Source organism: Solanum stenotomum, chromosome 8 (genome assembly GCF_019186545.1).
Source record: "Solanum stenotomum isolate F172 chromosome 8, ASM1918654v1, whole genome shotgun sequence".
In the NCBI taxonomy this organism is placed as follows: domain Eukaryota; kingdom Viridiplantae; phylum Streptophyta; class Magnoliopsida; order Solanales; family Solanaceae; genus Solanum; species Solanum stenotomum.
Window position 1 is genome coordinate 43,119,858 of NC_064289.1, and position 17,317 is coordinate 43,137,174.

A 17,317-nucleotide genomic window follows, 5' to 3' on the forward strand; every position below is an offset into this window, starting at 1 on the left:
ATATTTGGGGACGAACATGGTTTTTAGTGGTGGATAATGTAATGGATCGGAAAGTCATTTCTTGAAATTTTCATAAAATTACCATTTTACCCCTCTCAATAGTTGCCCCAAGTCATTTAGGATTAGTGGGTGAAGTTGGTTTGGAAATTTTGAATATGAGTGTTGTTAGTTTCGAAATCTTATTGTGATTATTAATGTGAATAGATTACATTGATTTGGTAGCCCAACAAACGGGAAAAGCTCAAGTTCCTGAGTGATTGTCCGACTATTTGAGGAATGTGGATTTCTCAACCCTTGTTAAGTGTATAGAATTGTGTATTTCCTTGTGGTATGTGTTGGGGAGCAATGGGACTTGGTGATGAATTGACTTGTCGATATTGAATAACTCAATGTTGAAAAGGGGTAATCAAAGGCAATGTGATTAATTATTGGTGTGTGATGTGTTGAGAATGGTTTGAAAGGATTATTGATTAATTGTTGATGTTATATCACGATTGTGTTGTTGTGAATTGTGCATTGTTATGGAATTGGTCATCTCGTCATTATTTGTGTGAACATGTCATTTGCATTGGTGTTGAGACATGATTGTGATAAGTGTTATATGAATTGAGGAAGAATAAAAAATTAAAGATGATGTACCATTTCGAGGGACGTGTTGCCCGGCGCGAAGGATATTATGATTCGAGGGACGTGTCGCACACCGCAACAAATTCTATTATCGAGGGATGTGTCACACACCGCGACAAATTTTATTGTGAGTGTCTTTCTGTGGAACTTGTGATGGATGAATACTGAGTTTGTTGTTGAGGATATGTAGTTGTTAAGTTGTGTTCTATGTAAATTGTGACCTATTAGGTTGGAGTGGTTTTTATGCAGGCTGTACTTGTGGATGTTCGGTTAGGGTGTGAGGAATACCCGTATTCTATACCCTTAAGCTCGGTGTTTAGGAGTTTACTTGTTGAGTACCGTGTAGTCTGGTACTTACCCCTTGCTTCTACTTTTTTGTAGGTTACTAGCCCGGATCGTTGTGATACTCTCTATTCTCTTCTTGTCTAAGGCTTCTTGTGGAGGTTTGTGAGGTAGTTGTTTGTCATCTCAACGGACCTTTTTCTCATTATTGATGATCTTGTTCTATTCTAGAAACAATGTCATTTGAAACTAGTATTTTCTTTCATTTTTGTTAACACATTAGAAGTTTGTACACGTGACAACCAGGTTTTGAATATATTTAAGTCGATTATGAATTTCCACATTTTATAGAAGTATTAGACTTTTATTTATTGTTTATTTTCGTACTTTATCGTAATGGTTGACTTTTAGGCCAACTTGTATTGGTGGGATAAGCCGAGTGTCATCACGTCTATTTTTGAATCGAGACAGGAAACCCTTATTATTTATAGGGAAAAACTGACTTGAACCCCAACTAAAATTCCTACATAATAGACATTCTAAGACAAATATGTACTGGGTGCCTATTTGGATTGACTTAGTTTAAGAACTTTTGGAGTGCTTGATTAAATTGAAAAAAATGTTTAATTAGCAAAAATGATAAAAATAAACCAAAAGAAAAAGAAGAAGCTCCTCTTTGTAAGTGCACCCAAACGTAATTTGCTGGAAAGTAAATAAATAATTTTGCGATTTCTTAAATATTATTTTTTAGTAATTTGAGCAGGGATGGAACTTGGAAGTGAGTCTGACTAAAAAATAACTACTTAGTTTGTTCCAAAAATGTGACAAGAATAATAACCCAAAGCAGCGGCTTCCAACATCATTCATTTCCAAACAGTCTCCCAAAACAACACGTCTGTCTGTATAAGATAATGTAAAGATGGGGATAAACAAGAAGCGCAGTATGCACTATCCTTCAATTCAATTTGCTAAGCAGTGAAACCAAAAACAGTGAAATATACTTGAGCATAACAGCAACTTTAAAACTTACAGATTTGATTTCTCTTCTCCTCTATTACAATATACAGTCCAGACAAGTGCATTTCTCAGGGTAAAAAAGAATGAAAGCAGTAAGTAAGAACTACGGGGAGATTGAAAGTCTGAAAATCATGCTCATTTCAGCTTAGCTTTTGAAGAACTTTTCAGAGGTTTTGCAACAGGTCTAGCTGGGGCACCTCTTGTCACCTTTTTCATATCATACTTCACAGACATGAAAGAACATACCAATGCTAGCAACATTGTTGGGTACACATACACTGCCCTCTCAGCATCCACTTTTGTCGGTTTGTTAAGTATCCCTTCCTTGATAAGCCCCCAAACAATAAGTAGCGTCCCAAACATGCTCATTCTTCCAGGTTTTAATATCCCAATAAGAGCTCCAGCCACAGAAAAATAGCTTCCAGCAAGAACCTTTCACAAAGTAAGATAGCCACTTGATAAACCAAACCAAACCAAAGAATACCTGATCTATAATCAAACAAAACATCATTGCAGACGTGAAGAGAATGTTCAAAACACAGACAACATCTCACTATTCTGCCACTGTAACATGGGCAATTTTATTTTTATGGGTAATTCGCTTTAAGATATATTCACTAAAACTATTAATTGAGAATGGCATCTTTTAACAGTAAGCATCCACTGTCTAGTCCTCTAGTTGATTATGAAAAATGGAGGATGAAGGTGAAAGTATCTATATATATTTATACTATATTAAAAGCATGAAAACACTTGTACTTCATTAAAAGATTCTGCTTTTAGACAAAATCAATTTTGCATTATTTTCCTAAAAATAATTGTCATTTAACTATTATTCTATTCTAATATTTAAGATTTTGAAATTCATTAAAATTACTACTATTAAATTTTTACTTATTTGTAATAGGTAAGAACTCCTAAATCCTAATATAGTCTTGAAATTTATATAAGAAGACTATTCACATTTAGAAAAGGAAATAATTTCAGTTTAAAAAAGAGTAGAAAATTACGGAATTTTTTTTTTTTGATTCGAGTACAAAAAGGACTCAACTTGCCTTCACTATTATTTTCAATATAATTATCTATCTAACTATATATTATGAAAGACCATTCGAAATATTGATTGAACTTTTTGCCTCTTATTAAATGATTTTATAATAGACAAAATTGTTAAAACTATTATTCATGCCTTTTATAAATCTTAGTTAAATTAAAATAAACAAAAAAAAAAAAAAACAAATATATTAATTAAAAATATTTTTTAAAAAAAGAGATTCACAATTTTTTTATAAAAAAATTGGTTTACATGGAAACTCATAATTCCATGTAATTACAACATCGACAAATTGGGCATTGCTAATGACGGGTGGTAAAAGCACTAATGCCGATTAATTTGGTTTTATTTTTCATAAAGTTTACTTTGTGAAAATAAAATATGCCCAAGTAACTTGTCATCTTAATTAAATAGAAAAATTATTAATAGGCGATACTATATAAGGGTGATGGAAAGAAAAGTTTTATAATAATTTCAATAATGAAAAAAAGTTTTCATCGAACTTTTAGATAAAAAGTTCCTAGGAGAAAAGCCTATTTTATCGGAAGTGTGTGAGAACTACACCAAATCAAGAGAGAGAAGACTTTAAAATCGATTAAAAGAATTAGTTTAGGAGCTAAATTCCATTCATTCTACTTGAAAATCAATTCTTCTACATATAATGATGTATGAATATCAATATCCTTTTTCTACTTTTCACTCAAAAATGTGTTATTTTTGTAAAGTTATTAGACGTTCTTCAACTAGTATTCATTCATATTCATATATTACTACAAGTGGGAACAAAAAAAAGTTAAAAGTTGAAATACCAAAATAATCCTATAAAGTTGAGTTACTACAATAATACCATTAAAAAAGAAATATGTTGCTCCTTTATAAAGGCTAAAACTAAATTATTCATTATGTCAACGTTCCACGATAAATACTACTAATAATCACTATAATAAATTAATAATGCAGTTACATCTCTGCTATTTCTTCCCTTTTTCATATTACCCTCATTTTACCCCTATATTAAATAAAAAAATATTATAAAACATTTAATTAAGTTAATATTACATTGTAATTATATCATACTATAATACTAAATACTAAAAATGAGAAAGTGTTAGATATTACAAATTCAAATTTTTGTCCAATAGCTGCCTCATTTACTCATAAATAATTACACCTTAAATATCTTAGGTAATGGGCATGTCATTAATCTTTTAGACTCAAATGAATTCTTTAGTACTCCTAACTCTTGAAGAGTTATTGCCTTTTCCTCTCCTTCCTATTAATGTATCCCCCTCACCCTGTTTTCTTAGTTGGTATTTCTTTCTTCCCTTTTTTAGGTTATAATAATTTCTCATTAACTTATTGATTGATATTAGATTTGTTGTTTTTTGCAGGTTTCCACATAGGTACAACACTTGAATGCTATTTGTATTTATCTTTTTCTCTTCTTTATTTAATTATTTTTTATTTGTTTTAAATATTCAACTTCATGATTCATATATAATTATTTATTTAATTGCTACTCCTAGTATTTATATTCTCATGCTTTTCATATACATAACTTCTAACTATTTAATTTAAAACATTAAGATATCTTTTGATATTCCTCCATTTTTTTCTATATAATTCATCTTTTTTGTTTTATGAGACCCTTACCCAAGATCATTCTTTCCATTATGTACTAAAGTAGTGAAGCTTTTATCACTATTGTGTTATTTGATTCATGCTTTAATTTGACTTGATGAATGAGACTCTTGGATTTTTATTGGTTGTGAAAGGAGTCAACAGGAACTCGAAAAATTATGTATTGATCCTATATATTACTTTTTTCCATCTATATTGTTATGATTAAAGACTGGAGAAGGAAATGTATGTTGGTATTTTTTCTTCTCTATTTATTTTCTGTGTTTTCCTTCTATTAGAGTTATTTAATTTAATTTTCTATAATTTTTTATTGTTACAAGTTTTTAATTTGGATTCAACTTAGTCATTTGTGACTTCAAAGTATGCTAACTACTAATCAAAGTTGAAACTTTACATATTGTCATAGAATTTTAATCATTCTAATATATCTATAAAAAGTTACTTAGAGACATACATGTGTTGCACATGTCCACATACTAGTATGAGTAAACCTAAATAAGTCCTTATTGATTGACTCTTCAATTTTTTTGTGCAAGTGAAGAAATATTCATATAGAGCATGTGATTGAATCTTTGTGTTACAAGCTAATTTGAAGGTATGCTTTTTTCTGAACTTTATTTCTTATGTTGTTAATGTGATTATTGCATTATTTGTACATATAATATGTTCAAGTTAATATATTTTTGTCTGAAAAATGCTTATATGAAAAAAAAAAAAAAAAACGATTACATGCAACAAAGAACAGCATATTTGAGATATAATATATATATATATATATATAAAATTTAAATAGATATATTTTTATTTTAATGTCAGTTGTTACTTTTTATATTTTTTTCCTTCTATACAATTTTAGTAATTAATGTGAGACACATGTGCAAAGCTAGTACACTAAACTTTAATAGACAACTATCATTTATTATTTTTCTCAAACTATTATTTAATTATTTTTATAATATTAACTATATCTTGAAAAGAAATAAGAAGTCCTAAAAACTATAGGCACAAGAAAATATTAATATTAGTAGATCTTTTTATCCTTGTATATGTAAAAAAGGAAATCCTAAAAGATATGTTAAAAGAAGAAAAGAGAAACTATAAGGCAATGCGCTAAGAAATTAAAGTTTTGTATGTTTGAGTTGTTAACATGTTGATGTGGATTGTAGGGTAAGAGTATTCCAGATTGAAGGAAGTTAAAAATTAGCAGGTTGCCGTGTTGATAGATTTTAGTATTTTTAGTGTTGTTTATGCATTGCAAAATTCCAAACATTATTTTAAACCAAGTTTTGAGGCACGTTTTTATCTTTTTCGTCTTTCTTTAGTTTTTTTAGTTAATAGATTTTCTCTTTTCCTTGTATACATTAAAAAAAATCCTAAAATATGTGATATATTTTCCTTTTTTCCTAATAAATATTAAGAGATTAAATATGGATAAAATATTTATTTCAATTTTTTTTTGATTTATTAATCACTCCACTTCTATAAAGGGATTTGTCACCATCTTAACGATTTTGTCTCAATGTCTACTTCATCAACTGATAATTGACATACAAGGGGTCTAAATAGTTTTGACTTTTTTCAACGTAATAAATACACACATGCAAAGCATGTACTCTAAACTAGTATGCTCTAAAAGTGCACTTCCTATAAAGCTAGGAAAAAAGCTCAAATATGCCATGATTGCCATTGAAATTTGAGAAAAGACGCATCTATGCCATACGTTAAAAGTTTGACTCATCTATGTCATTTCCATTTGAGAAAATACTCATTCATGTCATTATTTGTTAACTAAAACCAATTTGTACACGTGGTCAATAATGATTTGACCACGTCATTAATTAGATCATTTTTTTAAAGGGGAAAAGGCTCAAATATGACATCAAACTTTGAGAAAAAAGCTCATCTATGCCCTTTTAATTAACAAATAATGGCATAAATGAACCTTTTTCTCAAACGAAAATGACATAGATGAGCCGATAATAGCAAAAATAAACATGTCACTCTTCCAGGGAAATGTTGAAGTCAATTTTCCAAAATGGAAATTAGCAGAGCTTGAGCTTGAGTTTTAGAATCACATCTATTAGTACTTTAATACTAAAATAATATGACTGCTTCCCTAATATTCACTATTCCTGAGGCATACCACCAACACACAGACGATTATATTATCAAGCAGCAACGAGGATGACCAAACATTTCAAGAAATCACCATTAGCACAAGTATCATGAAGCTTGTAACGCATCTCTTGAAATTCTTCCCTGTATATACTTCCTACTCCATAAAGACTTTGATATTTCCTCATGTTTTGGAGAACTTACAAAAGTTTTGAAGAACACATAAGATCAGAGATTTTAACCTAAGTTTTCATTGCATAGCTACTGTCTCAGGTACCAGCAAGAATCATATCCTTTTATGCTCTTCAAGCCCTCTTAAAATAGTCTAAGGTTCTAGCGAGAATCATATTCTTTTCAGCTCTTCAACCCTCTTAAAGTACATATTCCCTACCCCAATTTTGGTAAGTCCTACAGGGCACCAGTGCCAAAGGTAAGGTAAGTAGCTCTGTTAGTATTTTCATAAAAAGTAATCCCAAAGTGGACATAAACTTAATTTTTTGAAAGTTCCAAACCTTTATTGATATAGAAGTGGGTCCCTGTCACTTTTTGAGTAGGGAAATAGTATTCAATGAGTCTTCAACTTTAACTTTATCAAAAAAAAAATAGTATTCAATGAGTGAATATGGACAAACTTCCAATATAATCCAAATATAAAGCATAGGATAACTAATTTGAAATAAAGGGCGTAAGCAAGTAAATGAAACACGGAGCACATGTCAAAAAGTGTACAATCAAAACAAATTAAGCACGGCAGACACATCTTGCTGGACCGAATAAGGCCAAAAAAAATCAAGCAAACACTAAAGGTATCCACAGACTGACAAATTCATGAAAGTAAGAATGACAAACAATATAAAGAAGTAACCTTTAACAACCAGCTTCAATAATTTTAATAAATTATATCATAACAAACATGGTCAGAACTGTACTTGCCTCTGTGTGTGTGTGTGTGTCCACCACAATCTTAAAGTAGTCATAAAATGAGAAATAAAGATTTAAGGCCAAACCTCCAAGCGTTGTAGGTCAGTTACAGCTGAGGCTTCCTTCACATTTGTCAGGTTGTAGATGTTTAGCAGATTATCCCAGCTTGGAACCGTCCTGCTTGTGATTAAGCCATTAGCAACTGCACCAGGATAGAGCATGGCCTTCACTAATGGAAGAGGAAAGATCTCACTGGAAATCAACTGGGAAGAAGTGACTTCCATAGGCGTTGAGCACATACCAGATCTGCATGGCACCCTGAAGGAAGATATTCGGAGAAGAAGGAGTAAGCAATAATGGAGAATTCTTGTAAGAGATGTTTCTTTTCCAATTATACAACATAGTAAAAGCTACTAAACACTCCAATTAACTTTCACAAAAGAGAAGTGAGGAAACTTTGTTACTCTAATCTAGTTTATAAATTTGTTACCCAGTATAGTCCCACAAGTAGGGTGTGGGGAGGATAGAGTGTACAAAGACATTACCCCTACCTTAGCAGGTAGAGTCATAGAGATATTGTTTCCGATAAGATTATGATTCTTAGCAATCAACATAAATTAATCTAGTACAGAAACTTGTGATTCCAAACTTGAGAATAGCATCTCATGGTCCCCGTGATAAAACACATTCGTTTATTAGAGATCAATAATTTTGGTAACAATTCCAACCAGCCGTAACAGTGAGGTCAAGCATGCACAGTGTTTTGGACGGTGAGAGGCGACAAAAGGCGACAAGGGCCTGCCTCGCCACGCGGCGAGGCGCTCACCTTTTTGAATCGAGGCGCCAATTAATACCAAAAATTAAAAATTTTAATTGCATATATAAATATCCAAAATCTTAATAGCAATAACATATATTAGCAAACATTTCAATTCAAAAACTAATAGTATATATCAAAAGTCTAGAACTTGAATGAACCAATAATTCAAAATACTCTATTAATTAGTATAAAACTAAATTAAGTAGGGAAGAAATAATTATAGAAGAATTAAATTTTTTATTTTTTTTAAATATAGGCAGTGAGCAGCTGAGCACTTCAACATAACAGAAGAACAAAGCACTCAGTTCACACTTCACCACCAGTCTACCACTAAAAATAGAGATCTGAAAAACAGAGCAGCATAGTCGTACTGCTGAAAAACAGAGAAGAAGAAGAAAAGAAGGGAAGAACTAGAAGAGAAGAAGAGATTCGCGTAAGTCTCCAGGGGTCGTACCTGAACAGCAGTCGCGTAAGTCGTACCTGAGCAGCAGCCTTGTGATTCGCGAAGGTCACGTAAGTTTCTAGGGGTAGCAACTTGCAAAATCTGAGGAGAAGAGGAGGAGAAGCAGCCGCGACGCCTAATCTGAGGTGAGTTTGCAAAAATACCCAAAAAAAACCCTAATTTTGGCTTTTAATTATTAAATCTAACCTTTTTTAAAAAAAAAAAAAAAGGCGACGCCTATTGCATCACCACGTCACGTCACCAGTCGCCTTTTGATTGCCACGGCACGCCTTTTTGAATTCGCCACACCTCGCTGGAAATAGGCGGAGAGGCCTCGCCTCGCCACGCCTCGCCTCGTCGCCAAAGGCGAAAGGCGCTCGCCTTTAAGAACACTGAGCATGCATGAGAAGTGTTGTCTGAAACAAGAGGGGAAAAAGGAGGAAACTTTTTACTGACGTGGTTTATTAACAATGAACAACAGGGATTTCTTATATAGCACCTAAGGATGTGACTAAATGGTCACTAAAATGGGGAACGCATTGTCGATGTGGCACTGACTGAAGTGACATGTCGAGGACAACATGGCTCTATTAAGGCACCAACATGAAATATAACTTGTTGAACGATGACGTAATGCAAACTGAGAAGTTACATGCTGCTGGACGACGAGAAGAATATAACGAGTTTTTGGATCGTGGTGTGGCATTAATGAGCCGTTACTAGAGCAGCAATGTGGCATTGCCCAATGGCTTGGCTCGAGAAAGATGCTGACTGAAGAGATTTGTTGCTTGACGCCAATGTGGCGCTAACTGGAAATGGAAACGTATGGCAGGACATGCACGTGGTGTTGACAGGAAACTATTGCTCTATGCAACGTGGTACTTATTGAAGATGACATGTCACTTGACAATAATGATTACATGTCAATTGAATGATGGCATCTCAACTGACTCGTTCTAGCTGACTGATAATGTGTCAGCCGACCGGAGGATGACATGTTATCATACTGGAGAATAATGTGTCAGCTAAATCGATGGTGACAAAAAATAGAGCCCTAATAAAAGTAAAATGGCCGGAATAGGCCCAAACAAATATTCAAAAGAGATGAAAAGAGAAGTATTTTTTGATACAGATGAAAAGAGAAGTATTATCGAACAATCACGGGAAAAGACAAACATTCACTGCAAAGGAGAAAAAATGCTCTCGAAGCAGTCACCGAAAAAAGATCATACTAGCAAAATTTATGACAAGAAAGAAGAATTTTGACCAGGTAGACAACGTAAGTCCTCTCACCACTAGACAGAAGCTACTGAAGCAGTCAATATCACGACTAGACTCTGCCCAAATAAAATAATGAATCCAATCCGCCACTAGTCTAAGGATCATAGCTTCTTTCCTTTTTGACTATTCTTTTACATAAAGTTACTCATCGAACTAGTAAAATTATGCTTGTCGAATTTTGAAACTTACATGAGGTGGCTTCAATTTCGTCCAAGACCTATTACAGAAGCCAACTCTATCCTTGTAACATAATGCTTGGCTGAGCATGACCACTCTTTATGAACCGAATAAACCTCCATTCAAGAACAAGAATGAGCTTAAACCTTACTTGGGTAACTAATTCATATCATAACTTCAATATCTTAGGTTTAAGCAAAGCTTTGTTTAATCACACCACTCACTCACAAGATGAAATTCAGATGATCAAATTAATAAATTAATTAAGACTGTCAAAACTTGCCTTACTATTTCTATCCCAAATGACTCAAATAAACAGCATCATGCTGAGAGCTTAGTTAGTGCGTGCAGATTTTAAGCTTGACATCTCTGCTTCAAACCGTGGTGTTACAAAATCACTCTCCGCTTTATCATAAAAGAAAAAGGAGAAAAGGTTTCACACTATTCCATACATGAGGCAAGTGATGCTCTTTCATATATTAAGCATTTCAGTCAATCCAAATGTCCTAAAATATTAGATCGTTTTCCCTGAAATGCAATGGAAAAACAAAAAAAAAAATTATATCTGAGAAATAAATTGCTTTAGGTAAGTGGAGGAAACATATTTTGTGCCATTCAAGCAAGAGGAACTGCAGTAACAAATCAAGCAAGTTCTCAGTTTGAGTATGACACACAGTGAACTGATCAAGAAAGCACTATTTGGTCTGGTAGAGGTCATTAACATTGATACCAGAATGGAACCACCCTAACCTGAAAACGATGTAAGCTCTTCAAGCTCTATAGCTTCCCTACAAAAGACTAGAAAAGTAATACTCTAAGGGTGTGTTCAGTTATTTACTCGTGTTCAGTTGGTTAAAAAATTTGGAAAATATTTTATTAGAAAAAGAAGTTCCTTAAAAATAAGGACCCCCCCCCCCCTCACAATCACCCACCCACCCACCAAACCCCCATCCTCATAATTTTGTCTTAGATATATACCAAATGCTTTTAGGATAATTTTTTGACTTGCATACCCAACACAAGACAATTTTTCTTTTTTTTTTTGAAATTGGTAACTTTGTACCGAACACAAGACAATAAATAAGAAACCACTTGTTTTCCGAGAAAATGTTTCCTTGGAAAATACTTTCCTCCATACCGAACACACCCTAAGAATTTGGCTAGCTAAGATGAGAGGGGGAAAAATTTCCTCACTCTTTTTTTTCCTTTTTATCTTTTTGGGGCAGGGAGGATGGGGAAGAGGCTGGTAAGATGACAGGCAAAGATTCGAGCGAATAAGCCCATGAATCGTAGAACTGCAAAATCCTCAAGCTCTCTATCCTTTTTCTTAAGAATTAGAAGTCCAAGGCACAAAATATCTCCTAATGAATAAGTGTAAAAGCAATGTGAACTAGATGTACAATAAAAAAATGAAAAGGACATAAGCAAATAACCAACTCCGTCCCTTTCATAAAGAAGGTTAGAAAAATGTCTTTCCAGGAAAGCAAAAGTATGTCGTTGTCAATTTTATGAGCAATAAAGAGAAAACAGGGGAAATGTTTGCAGATAACCACAAGAGACTAAAAGAAGATACCTTCAATCATATTTGTTGAAGGCCTAACTTGTTATCAATCATTTTTCTTGAAGGCCACACTTGTTATCAATCATTTTAAGCAAAATAGAGTTTCCAATAGGGAGCCCCAAACCATTTTCCGAAAAGAAATTTCCTCACACGGCAAACTTCCTGGAAATCACCCTCCTTCCTCTTAAGGAAAACCCACAACAACTAATCTTCTATATCCACACCCAAAAAGACACCTAACTAAGACGAGTAGCAGAAATGATATCAATTTGCTTGAATGTGACTAAATACTCTCAGTCACCACTTACCATGTTCAAAAAATAATTGACGCGAGTACTCATTCACCATGCTCAAAACTAACTGATCCATCACTAACACTGAGACAAGTTAACAGACTCAAAAAACATAAATAATATGATTACAAACATCAACACTACCCCAATTACTTTTCCAAATGAGAACCATTGTAAGTTCAAAATTAACAATCAAAATCCACACCATCAAGAAGCATATAATGGAACCATAGCACTTGGTCTAAGAGGGAAAACGTAGTATTATCTGAAAACTGGAGATTAGAGACGGCTTAGCTCAACCAAAGTTGCAAACGTTGAAGCATATTAACTTGTAAAGTAAGAGTTGAGATGAAAAGTAAGACGTAAATTGAGATAATAGATGTTAGAAGGAGAGTAAGAAAAACAAATAAAATGCAGCAGGAGTAGAAATATAGATGCATTAGAAAGTGGAAATTTGGGATGGCAGATACAAAGGAAGTGGGATTTAAACAAGTAGCTACTATCTAAACGGAACTTGCAAAAGTTATGGAACACATTCAAGAGAATTTACACACTGAATTCAAGATCTAGGCGACTTTAATGCAAGATTGTTGGAAATACAAAATTATACTAACTTGTACTAATACAAAGCTAGATTTAATTGAATGAACCAGATCTACACATAATCGAACTTAGTAGAATCACAATCTGGATCAAGAATTTTCAACCATCTCAAGTTTGCAGTTATACCTGAACAAAGGGACCTGAAGGAAGATGAGGACAAAGAAAATTCTAGAAGCATATTTCGAGAGGTTGCTCCATCTTCCTTTTGATGTTGAAACATTCGCCATTTCCTAATTTCCGAGCCAGGGAGAGCCCTTTCTCGGACTCTAACCTATATATATATAACTCCAACCATTTCCGTAAGTATTCAATAACCATATTAGATCTAGGGAAAATGGTAGAGAAAATGGTCAAAATGGTCTTTCATCTATAAAGGTTGTTTTATGTGGATCCTTAATATATTTCAACTATCTATTTGGTCCTTAATGTATTATTATAAATGAGGATCAATTTGATCCTTTGACCTAAAACTAACAGATACATTAAAAAATCAGGTTAACTTTAACGTTGGGTCCCACTTCAAAATAAACCGCGAAAACTTTCTCATCCCCTCATAAGTCATAGCACCAAAAGTGCCCTAATTTTCTTCATCTTCATCTCTTTCAAGTTTCACTATAGAATTATATATGCAGTAAAAATACTTACGTTCTTCTTTATTATATAGAATGTTCATCAAAAGAAATGGCGACAAAGAATCAGCTCTATATTATGGTAAGATTTTTGTTTTTAGATTTTATGATTTGTGTGTATTTTACTACTCTTTTTACTGTTTCTCTTATGACTTCTTATGTCTCTGTCTAGGTAAAAAGTATTGTCTTTTTTTAGTTTTGAGTCTTTCTACAAAAGCATAAAGTGCTAAAGATAAGGGTCTCAGAACCTAAGCCTTTAATCTCGTAAATATATATATATATATATATATATATCTGTGTGTGTGTGTGGTGGTCCTTATAATTTCTTTTTTACAGATTCGGTGTTCGAGGATGGATTTTTTTAGTATTAAAATTAATCATATGGGACTGATGAAACATCAACCAAGCAAAAGTTATGTTGGAGGAATGGTGGACTATTTTGATTATGTTGAAGCAAAAAACCTTAATTTAGCAAATTTGAAGCAGATGGCTGTTATGTGCGGCTATATGAATGACTCGGAAATATTTTGGCATAAATTTGAAAAGTTCGGCGATAGGTGGAGATTAGTGTCTACTGAAGTAGAAGCTCTCTTAATTGAAAAATTTATCCCGAATGATAGAGTAGTTGAGTTGTATTTTGAACATTTGGACTCCTACATTGAAGTAGATTCAGGTCAGATTCTAGGCCACACAAATTGTACATTAAACCAAGAGCATATAGAATGTGGTGACACATACATGAGTTTGAAGATTCAGAAAATGAATTATCCGATGACGATGTCATCCTTGAAAGACATGGACAAAAAAAGCAAAGCTTTGAGGATGGAAGGAAACTTATTAACGACAAAGTTCTGAGGAAGTTGTCTAATGAAGATGGAGATTCAGATTGTGTGGACTCTGAAGATCAGAAGAGTTTGAATGGTGATTCTGATAATGAGTGCTTTTATTTTCCAAAGCATAACCCAAAAACTGAAGCAAAACATCCTATATTAGCATTAGAATATACATTTGGAAGCAGGGAGGATTTCAAAAATGCGGTATCAATTCATGAGGTAAAAGCTAGGAAGAGTATTAGGTAGATAAAAAATGATGGAAAAAGAGTAAAAGCGAAGCGTAGAAATTTAGATTGTAAATGGGTAATTATGGCATCGGTAATGCATCGAGACAAGGCATTTCAGATTAAAACTTATGATTCCAAGCATACATGCAAACGTTGGAACCATCGCAACAAGACAATAACCTCTTCTTTCATTGCAAGAATGTATCTTGATGCTATCAGTCAAAACAGAGAGTGGAAGGTGTCTGACTTTAGAGACACGGTAAGTGTGGGACTTAAAGCTCATGTTACTTTAGCTCAAGCTAGAAAGGCTAAAAAGAAGGCACTTGCATTAATTGATGGAGATGTGAAAGAACAATTTTCCATCCTTTGGGACTACTGCCTTGAAATTGGAAAGTCAAATCCTGGAACTTCAATGTATATGAAGCTAACTCAAAACGAAATGCCAAACAAACTATATAGATTTCAAAGAATCTATGTTTGTTTTGCTGCTTGTAAGGAGGGGTTTAAGGCTGGATGTAGAAAAATATTGGGTGTGGATGGGTGTTGGTTGAAGGGTCAAATGTATGGATATCAGTTGTTGACTGCAGTTGGCTTGGATGCCAATAATAATATTTTCCCAGTGGCCTATGCAGTTGTAGAAAAGGAAACTAGGGATACATGGTCATGGTTTTTGACCTACTTAATTGATGATTTGGAGATTAATGATCAGGCTGATTGGACCTTTATGTTGGACAAACAAAAAGGTCTCACTGAAGCATTTAACGAAGTTTTGTCATCCGTGAGTTATAGATTTTGCGTGAGACATCTTCATAATAATTTCAAGAGGGTTGGTTTTAGTGGCTCCTCACTAAAATGTGTGCTTTGGGCTGTTGCAAGTGCTACAATTGTGGAATTTTTTAATGCTCGCATCAATGACATTGTTAAATTGGATGTCGAAGCTGTTGTATGGTTGAAAGAAAAGGAACCTACTGAATGGTCTAAATCACATTTTTCTCCCAATGTTAAGTGTGATATTTTGTTGAATAATATATGTGAATCGTTTAATAGTATGATACTTGATGCTCGAGACAAGCCAGTCATCACTTTGTTGGAAAAATTAAGATATCTTCTTATGGCAAGATTACAAGCTAACAGGGATAAAGCTGATAGATGGAATTCTGATGATATTTGCCCTCGGATCAAGAGTATTCTGCTCAAAAATGAAAAAGATGTTGCTGGTTTTATTCCTAAAAAGTCGAATGAATGGAACTTTGAAATTCTTGGCGAAAGTGTGAGCGACATTTGGGCTGTGGACCTTGCTGGCAGAAAATGTAGCTGTAGAAAATGGACCATTACAGGAATCCCTTGCAAACATGCTATTTCAGCAATTTGACATAAAAATGATGAGGTTATTAATTATGTGGATGACTGCTATAAGGTGGAAATGTATAAGCGAATCTATGAACCAACTATTCTTCCAATAAATGGTTCACAGTTGTGGCCTAAATCAGGCAAGATCCCTCCTTTGCCTCCAATCTTTTCAAGACAAAATAAGTCAGGGAGAAAGCAAAAGTTAAGAAGGAAAGAACAAGATGAAGTAGGATCAAGTAGAACTAAGATGAAGAAGAAGCAAACATCAGTTAACTGCCCTTTCTAATAAAAAATTACGGCTCGGCCTGGGAAAGCGCTGGCAACAACTGAAAGGAATGGGTCCATGTAGCTATTGTGTCCGCGCCAATTAGGGGGTACAAGAGATAGTTGGATCGTAAGACTTTCTCTCACATCCCACTCCCTTCCATATCTAGAGTAGATACCGAATCTCATTCCTTATCAATTTCATAGTTCATTCCAGTCTTTAGTAAGTCAAGGCATTCGGGAAGCAGGAGATCGAACTGTAGTCGATGTCACAAGTCTGGCCATAATACGAGAACTTGCAAGTTTAACTATGTACAGCCAGAAGGAGAAGTTTTTGAGTCAGCTTGTTGGATGCCTTCTACTTCATTTGTACCTGAAAAGTTGCTGGTAAATATTTTTATACCTAATTAAGTTAGCTTGGAATCTTAAAACAATCTGATTTTTTTCTTTCTACAGGTTAGAAGAACAAAATTTATCCATGATGATAATGTTGCGTCGTCCGACATGAATTGTGACGACCCTAAAAATGAACTAGTGAAACTAGAGCCTCACATGTGAGTTTGGAGTTGAGAACTTGATGAAATGATGAGAAATGACCGTGACGTCCGGAAACTAGTCATTTGAACTAGTGAGTTGTAAGGGTCAACTTTAAATGGTCATATATTTTAGCTCAAAATGAATTAGGTGGACCTTTACCTATCCAATTAAAGGTCTTTGAGTCCTCTTTCCAACGCCACTGAGTTTGTCCAATTCCGATCTTGGAGTAAAAAGTTATGCCCGAAATATTGAAGCACTGTCAGGCTGAAAAAAAAGGGCGAACTAAGACGGGAAGGGGTAGAATTTTTAAGTTAAGACTTTATGGGTCCTTAGTCCTTTTCCAAAATTGACCCTATGTTATTTTATTCTTTTCCTAGCAACTATAAGACCTTTTTATGACTTAATTCCTTTCATTTAAGTCACTCCTCTTAGAATTAAAAAGAAACCCATCTCCTTTCATATATTTCTCTCTAACTCAAGGAAGAAGAGGAGTTGGAGCTAGGATTGAAGATTTCGAGTGCTTCTTCTTCAATTTTCGTGGGTTTTCAACTTAGAGGTATGGGGATCCTTATCCTTGATTATTCTTTCTTTCAAGGAACCCAATCAAAAGGTTTTCAAGGTTTTTCAAATACACACAAAAACC

General features: G+C 33.8%; 1 protein-coding gene across 1 annotated transcript in view; it reads right to left on the bottom strand.

The window, feature by feature from the left end:
* Positions 1-1,885: 1,885 nt before the first annotated feature.
* The window catches only part of LOC125874890 (uncharacterized), a 942,258-nt gene continuing 926,826 nt past the window's right edge, over positions 1,886-17,317 (bottom strand). The window contains exons 2-4 of the mRNA XM_049555936.1: positions 12,961-13,065; positions 7,744-7,975; positions 1,886-2,358 (exon numbers count right to left, since the gene is read on the bottom strand). Of these exons, the coding sequence (XP_049411893.1) occupies positions 2,062-2,358; positions 7,744-7,975; positions 12,961-13,061 (630 nt within the window). The 5' untranslated portion in view covers positions 13,062-13,065 and the 3' untranslated portion in view covers positions 1,886-2,061. The remainder of the gene's footprint in view (positions 2,359-7,743; positions 7,976-12,960; positions 13,066-17,317) is intronic.